The following is an 8834-nucleotide window of genomic DNA, read 5'->3' on the forward strand; positions in this document are numbered from 1 at the left end:
CAGTCTGAGTTTAGAGCCTCCCACCTTCTCCCAAACATACACCTGTTTCCTACATAGTGTAGATTATAATTAATATTTCAAAAATAGAAATTGAGACATACTAATACAATTGTAACTCTTTCTTTTATTACTTTCAGAACACAAATAGATTAGAGGAATTTCCCACTGAACGTAACTTTCTTGAAATGAGGAAGAAAACATGAACATTAATATTTGGAGCATGCAGATGTCTTAAAATATTGTTAAAATGTAAAAAAACAATCTATAAAAATAGATGCATTCATAGACATATGTTGTTTAAAACAATTTCAATAATAATGACAATTTCTATTAAGCTTTCAGGCAGATGGTAAGGAGAAAGTAAATTTTTTGTTAATTTAATCGTGTCTTCGCAGTTTTAGAACAGATAGAAAGACAAGACTTTTTAGATGTAAAAAAGATGAGAAAATACAATTGTCTTGTAGAATTACTTCAATGCAAATTCAAGAGACAACCAAGTTGCAGTAGCCAAATAACATAGAAAAGTCAAAGATGTACTGTTTAATAAAGTTTCCATATGTTTAAAAAAAAAGACTAGCAGTTCCCTGTTCTTTGCTTTTGAATATGCTGTTTGTAATCATATATTTGTTTGGTTTATTATCTGCCTCTTCTTTTAGTCTCTAGCCTCCTTAAAGGCAGAGACTGTCTTGTCCACCAATGTATGCATTCTTTATACTGAATTTTATCCAACTCACACTTTTTAGATGTAGGTGACAGTAAACATATATGTTTTTTTAATTTATTATGAATATAATTGATTGTCAAATTAGCTTAATTACATACAACACCCAGTGCTCATCCCAACAAGTGCCCTCCTCAATGCCCATCACCTATCTTCCTCTCTCCTCCACCCACCTTCCCGCCATCAACCCTCAGTTTGTTGTCTGTATTTAAGAGTCTCTTATGGTTTGTCTCTCTCCCTCTCTGTTTGTAACTATTTTTTTTCTCCTTCTCTTCCCCCACAGTCCTCTCTTAAGTTTCTCAAGATCCACATATGAGTGAAACCATATGATATCTGTCCTTCTCTGACTGACTTATTTTACTCAGCATAATACCTTCCAGTTCCATCCACGTTGTTGCAAAAGGCAGGATTTCATTCTTTCTCATTGCCAAGTAGTATTCCATTGTATGTATAAACCACATCTTCTTTATCCATTCATCATTTGATGGACATTTAGGCTCTTTCCATAATATTTTTGAGAGGGTGAAAGCAGGGAGGGACAGAGAGACAGGGACAGAGGATCCTAAGCAGGCTCTGTGCTGACAGTAGTAAACCCCATTTGGGGCTTGAACTCCTGAATCATGAGATCATGACCAGAGCCAAAGCTGAACACTCAACCAACCGAGTCGCCCAGGTACCCCGGTGACAGTAAATATTTTTTAAATGAAGAAATTGAGGAAACCATCTTATTTATTATAATATTCTTCTGTGTTTTCAAAAATACACATATGTGAAATTTTAATAATATAATCATATAACAATATAAAAGAATTTAATTTAATAAAGGAGGTTGTCATACAGAAATAAACTTCTAAGCTACATGCACACCAAGCAAGAGAACCCACGGGAGCAGACGAGCTTCATGAAAGAATAGTGGCAAAGGAAAGGAGTCTTTTCCAAGCATCAGTTAGAAATCCCAACACCTTAATAGGCTTGTTTTTCTGGGGAAAAAAAAATAACTCTTTAACCTTGGTCTACAGTCTGTACTTTTCATCTGGGTCATAAGGTTCTCTGGTGCTTCTCATTTTAGCTCTCCTATTCCCTCAGTCACCCACTTCTGCCCTGTACTGACATACGAACATTGCATTCGACGTTTCCCTCTAGTCCCGTGTCCCACATCTAATCTCAGTGCTTTGGATACTATGCATGAGGGAAATATAATTATTAACTTTGTTACTAGAGAGAAATTTAAGCAATGGTTTATATTTGTGGCAAAGTATACTGATGGGAAACTTGTAAACCCTCAGAGATGTTGAGAGCTATTCTATATAACATGTTTTCTCAAAATTTGCTTTAAATACCAATTCGATGCCTATATCAAATATATATATAATGTATATATAATGTATATATATTATATGTGATATACAATATATAAAAATACATTAATATATAAATATCAAAAAGTATATATATACTTAGTATATATGTAAGTTTTTAGAAGGTAAGATGAATGTCAGAGAGACACATTTCTTTTTCAGAAATGAAAAAATAATTTGCAAAGATCTCAAATCTGGCTCAGTTTACAATGGTATCTCTCTTGATATATCACAAGAGTTCCTTCATAAGACTGTATGCCATAAGACTGTATGCAATTAAGATTTATTATTGCAAAGCAACGTTAATTTTTTTTCTCTTCCAATTTTATCTTAGGCGTGAAGCCTCAGCTTACAAGAAATCTGTCTGTTGAGCGAAGCAGCTGGTAAGTTAAATCCAGCTCATAAAGACGCCAGTCATTTTACTTCAAGGGAATACACCAGTCATTCCGAATGCAATTTGTATCTGATGTTTTTAAGAAATCTTTGCATGGGAAAACTTCCATAACCATTGAAAATACAACCTCTACGATCTGGGGAAAGTTCCGCCTTGTTTTCCATCTATAACACACGGTAGCTATGTGGGCTGAAGATATGCGTGTCGGATGCTCTAGTCATTAGTGCTGCATCCTCAACAGCTATCAAAGTATTTGTGGGTTTATCTGTTTGGCCTCATTTAGAATATCATGAATGTAGTTATTCATTAGCCCTTGATATTCCATAGTCGAGGATAATTGAATATGGAGAGGGGTTTACTGCCTTAGGAGGTCCCTGGACAGAAGTTCAGTAAAGGAGCTGAATATAAAATGATTAAACACTAAAATACCCATATGATTCTAAGACTGAAGAAGCAAAAGTGTATGGCAAAATTTTCAATCAACCTGCTCCATTGTATAATATCTAAGGGATACATTTCTTTTTGTCCAGGTTTAATATAGACATTTTTTTTTCGAGGTGAAAGGGGAATTGAACATCCATCTAATTTAGAAAAGGTTGATGAATCCAAAGGAAAGAAAATAGAAGCATTAAATGACTGTAGTGAGCGAGAAGTTGACCTTCAGGTTTCTGGGTTGAAGGTCAGCTGACAAGGTGGGAAAGATTTTGTATTTAATGTTATGGGAATGTTAACCCTGATGTGAGAAACCCCAGCCCTCAGGTAAGAAAAAAAACAGATTGTTTGTGGCAGGGAAACTATGCTATGTCTTATCTACTTAACCTTCATTTACCCGTGTTGAAATATGTGCTTTTAATAAGCTATTCACAATTTGTAATAAGAATCATAATCTGACTTATTATTCTTAATTTATATTTATGTCCACCGAAATGGCAAAAATGAAAATATTAATGCTGACAATATTCATAAAATATCTAATGTTTACATACCAGGTTCTGTACTAAGCTTTTACATAAATAAACTCATCAAATCTTTACAATAGACCTCAGAGTTACAGTATTACTCATTTTGTGAATGAAGGAAATGAGGTTACATATTTTTCCCGAGATTTTTCCATGAATTTTGGAGCCAAGTCCTATATCTTATTTTATATAGCTCTAGAACTTAACTTCTTAATTAGTGGGATCTCCTACCACTTGAATATCCTGAGTATCTCCTACGTTTATAACACTACAGGAAGTTGCAAGGAGGAAACGGGAGCAACTAGTATGTTTTTTAACATTGAGCTTCATATGCATTATTTTACTTGACTTTCTCAGTAATTCTGTAAGGTAGGCACTGCAATGTTCATTTTATGGAAGAAGGAAGAAAATGTTCAAGGAAGTGAAGAATCTTGCATTTAAGTATCAGGGCTATGTTAAGAACTAGGGTCCATCTCCAAAGTTTGTTATTCCTAATATTGTGAAGGCAGGGATAGTCTCAGATAACAGTTTCTGATCTGGTCTACTTACATTTTTCTCTAGGGCTTTGATCTTACGTTCAGTCATTGTGGAAGGTGGCTAACAGTTATTAAACGTCTAATACTTTCCAAACACTGCTCTAAGAAATGTCCCACTTATTAACTTTATTATTTCAAAATGTCACCCTATAAGGAGGTATTATTGTTTCTTCAATTTTACAGAGAAGGAAACTGAGGCACAGAAATGGTAGTGAACTTACTAATACTATATTTTCTGTAGTTTCAATTTATCCAATGGAGCAGGGAAGGCATGAGGGAGGCAGACAGATGTCTTCCCCAAACTACTGATGAATCAGGAGTCATACAGTCAAAGTCAGGGGAGCAAAGATTATCTAATCTTCAAAGATTATCTAATCCAACTTCTTTATTGTATGGATGGGAGTCTGATTTGTAGGGAATAAGCAATTAACAGAATGGGGAAAGATCTATTGGTACAGTGCACTTACCAGATAATTACCTGGAATGTGGTATAACTGCTTCTATTTGACAGAATATGAAGAAATCATTTTCTAGAATCATGCCACTTGTGTGGGCAGATTCTCTAAGAAGGTAAGGAAGAAAATGATAGAGGAAAGCAGCTCCATTATTTTAAAGTATTGAGGACGTATTTTGAAATTAAAGGAGCCCACTTTTTTGTATATTTCCAACTTAGGCAACCGTAATTGATCACCTGAAAAAAGGCAATTCAAATAACTTTTCTGAAACACTGCTTATTTTGAAGGGGTTGATAAGTAGAAAAAATATGGAGTTATTCAAAGGAAATTTAAGTTGATCTTCCTATCATTTCTTTTTTTTAAATTTTTTTAAATGTTTATTCATTATTGAGAGATAGAGAGAAACTGAGCGTGAGCTTGGGAGGGGCAGAGAGAGAGAGGGAGACACAGAATCCAAAGCAGGCTCCAGGCTCCAAGCCGTTGGCACAGAGCCCGACGCGGGGCTTGAACTCACAAACCGTGAGATCATGACCTGAGCCGAAGTCGGTCATTTAACCGACTGAGCCACCCAGGCGCCCCTCATATCATTTCTTCATCCCATGCTGAGTCACAGTCTTGTGACAACAGTATTTAAAATTGTGTAATGCTTTGGCATTTTCTGAATCCTTATTTCTTTGTCTGACATTGCAAGATCTTTGGTATTATTGACACAGAATTGAAACATTCCTTTTATTTAGCAAATTTGTGGGTGTTATCGTTCAACTAAAAAAAACCTGATAAAAATCAAAACATTTTTGTTTCTCAATAAATTCTGACTTAAGGATAAATAATTTTCAGTGTGACCCTTGGCCTCAGTTTCCTATAAAAATCTAAGTGGGCTTCCAGAATCTAGTGGGCATAATCCTTCAATATTTTAAACTACATTTAAAGGATAAATGGACAGGATAAAAGGATAAATTTACAAATACACTTTCAAATTCATTTACATCATAAATATTAGATGTATAAAATACACTTATTTATAAAATATATCTTTTTCTAAAAATGAATAGAGGTTCATGGTAAAAGTTTTGGGCAATAAAAAAAGTATAAATTGGAAAACTAAAATCTGTGTAGTGTAATTATCATGAAATAGCCATTGTTACTAATTTACTTAAATATTTAAATTAATTTATCTTGGATATAACATAACTTGATATAAACTAAAGAATGTTTGCACTTTGGATATATATTTCTTATAAGGAAGCACCGTTGACTCCTAAGTATTAATTCTAAAGTTAATATTTTTCAACTACATGGCTCTTAATTATTGTTAAGTTTAATTTCTCTTGTAGTAGAATACATCCAATTTAACAGAAAAGCAGAAGATATCAGTGATGTATAAACATGTTTTAATTCATTTAAAAATTACTGACCCAGAGACGTCTGGGTGGCTTAGTTGGTTAAGCATCCAACCCAATTTTGGCTCATGTCCTGATCTCATGGTTCATGAGATTGAGCCCCACATCAGGCTTTGCACTGACAGCATGGAGCTTGCTTGGGATTCTCTCTCTCCCTCTCTCTCTGCCCCTCCCCTGCTCGGGTGCTCTCTCTCTCTCTCTCTCTCTCTCTCTCAATAAATAAATAAGCATTTAAAAGAATAAAATAAAAATTACTGAACCAACAAGAAAGTTTTAAAAGTAAGGTTGGTTTTCTTATAACCCTGCAAGAGAAAGAAATAGGAAAAGCAGAACGTAGCTACATTATGCTACAAAGAACTCTTAAGTAATACAAAAATTTCATGGAGTAATTTCTATACTTATTTTCTCTTATAAACCCCTCAAAACTACAGGGCAAATTAGAAAAATAACTTCCTCTTTAGTTCTATCATGAATTACTTGATTAGTGGATTAATGGTCATTTCTAGTCCTGTATTGTTATTCCTTTAAGCCTCTAGCAAACTGTGTACTTGCCAGTTGTTTCTTTTTTTTTTTTTTTAATTTTTTAAAATGTTTATTCATTTTTGAGAGACAGAGCACAAGGGGAGGGGCAGAGGAAGAGGGAGACCCAGAATCCGAAGCAGACTCCAAGCTCTCAGCTGTCAGCACAGAGCCAGAGGCGAGGCTCAAACTCACAAGCCATGAGATCATGACCTAACCTAAGCTGAAGTAGAACACTTGGCCGACTGAGCCACCCAAGCGACCCCAGTTTTTTTTAGTTAGTATCTATTTAACATTATATGCATTGTATAAATCACTCACATGCCCTCCCACCGTTTTTGTGACCTCATTAGAAACCATCTGTTCAAGTAAATTCTCCAGTTTACCTCCTAAAATTATGCATTATGTTTACTTAACATTGATGGAATTAACACGTAACGCTATTTACATTAATACGTATACTTTGACTTAGTACTTGAATAAATACTTAACACTATTAGATATCCCGCTTTTATTCTTAGGGAGCATAATTTCCTGTCTTCTCACAAAAGGATGTAAACTACACAAAAACTCGGACTTTGTTTAATTCACCATGCTATCCAAAGTTCTTGGACGAGTATTGGCAGTAGATATTTAAAAGGATTTTGTTAAATGAATGAGTGATTTCAGTGGATCTCCAAATGGCTAAGGTCTTAAAATATGCATCAGGCCATTTTAATTGAATATTAGATTTCCATTGTCTCATCAATTATTTGCTTCATTACTTTTGTCCTCTCAGATACCTTTCTGGAGCATCGGATCATGGAAAATAGGAATAATGTTACTGAATTTATTCTCCTGGGACTTTCTAAGAATAAGAAAGTCCAGATCCTCTGCTTTTTATTTTTCTTACTCTGTTACCTCGCTATCTGGCTGGGGAATCTGATTATTATGGCTTCTATCACCTACAGTCAGCTAATTAACCAGCCCATGTACTTCTTCCTTAATTACCTTGCCCTCTCAGACCTCCTCTACACCTCCACTGTGACACCCAAACTAATGACTGACTTACTGACAGGGAAGAAGGTCATTTCCTATCATAACTGCATGACACAGCTGTTTACCACACACTTCTTTGGGGGGGTCGAGGTCTGCATCATCACAGGAATGGCCTACGACCGCTATGTGGCCATCTGCAAACCACTCCATTATGCCATCCTCATGAGTAGACAACGATGTAACTCAATTCTCGGAGCATCATGTGCAGGTGGGTTTCTGCATTCCATTGGCCTGTTTCTTCTTGCAATTTTTCTGCCATTCTGTGGCCCCAATGAAATAGATCACTATTTCTGCGATGTATATCCTTTGTTGAAACTGGCCTGCACTGATACACACAAAATTGGTTTCTTAGTCATTGCCAATTCCGGCCTGATGGGACTGGGGATCTTCGTGGTTTTGATGGCCTCCTACTTCATGATATTGTGCAATGTGAGAGCATATTCTGCAGAGAACCGCCGCAAGGCACTTTCCACCTGCAGCTCCCACATCACGGTTGTGATCCTGTTTTTTGCACCTGTCATCTTTGTTTACATTCGACCTGCCACAACTTTACCGGAAGATAAAGTGTTCACACTCTTCTACACAATTATTGTCCCCATGCTCAATCCTCTTATCTACACACTTAGAAACACAGAGATGAAAAATGCCATAAGGAAAGTTTGGTGCGGTGCAAGGTTTTGGAAAGGGAAGTCAATGATTTGAAGGCTCGTCATCTTTAAATGTAAATGGGTATCATCTCATCACACACCCCCTTTCTCTGTTTCTTTGCCAATGGCAAAATCAGTCACAACATGCAAAAGGCAAGCCTTAAACAACAAAACGCCATCAGTGGATTACTCTTTCATATTCCTTTCCGGGTGTGCTTCCCTTGTTTTCTTGCTTTGCTAAATTTTAAGTTCCATGAAAGTAAGGGCATATCGTATTTATTTTACTGCTAATTTCCTAGTAGCCAGCAAAGTCTGTATCACATATAGGAGCTCAATAAATATTTATTGAATGAATTTATAAATATCTTGTCACATAGCTCTGCTTCTCATCCCTTATAGGAACCACCTTCATGGCTTAATGACCTACTTAGACATTCGATACTTCTGATATGTACCTTCTCTGCTTATTTTTCTACTTCTAAATATTCTGGCTTCATCCAGACAATACAGGATTCTACCCTGGATCCAATCATCCAGACAAGATACTCCAAAATGTGTATGGGTAGCAAAGATTAGTATGGCTGAATTCAGGCTATTTTAACTGGTTTGACATAAAATATATATAATCAAGGAGTAACCACAACTACTTGTACTGCAGGAAGGAAGAAAATATAAATCTCTCAAAACTAAGGACCTTTTCAAAGTAAAAGATTTTCACTTACTATCTAAATTCAAGTTTAAAATAATCCTAAAATAATATTTCATATAAAATATAGAGCAGGTTTACTGATGGGATAGGTAGGGGAT

The 8834-nt window shown here is 35.5% G+C and overlaps 1 protein-coding gene across 1 annotated transcript; it reads left to right on the forward strand.

Moving 5' to 3' along the window:
• The first annotated feature begins 7143 nt into the window (after window positions 1–7143).
• Window positions 7144–8082, forward strand: LOC132660681 (olfactory receptor 4P4-like). Its single transcript, XM_060604465.1, has one exon. The coding sequence runs from the start codon at window positions 7144–7146 to the stop codon at window positions 8080–8082; it is 939 nt and encodes a 312-aa protein (XP_060460448.1).
• The last annotated feature ends 752 nt before the right edge of the window (window positions 8083–8834 follow it).

This window comes from Panthera onca, chromosome D1 (genome assembly GCF_046562875.1).
Source record: "Panthera onca isolate mPanOnc1 chromosome D1, mPanOnc1 haplotype 2, whole genome shotgun sequence".
Lineage (NCBI taxonomy): Eukaryota > Metazoa > Chordata > Mammalia > Carnivora > Felidae > Panthera > Panthera onca.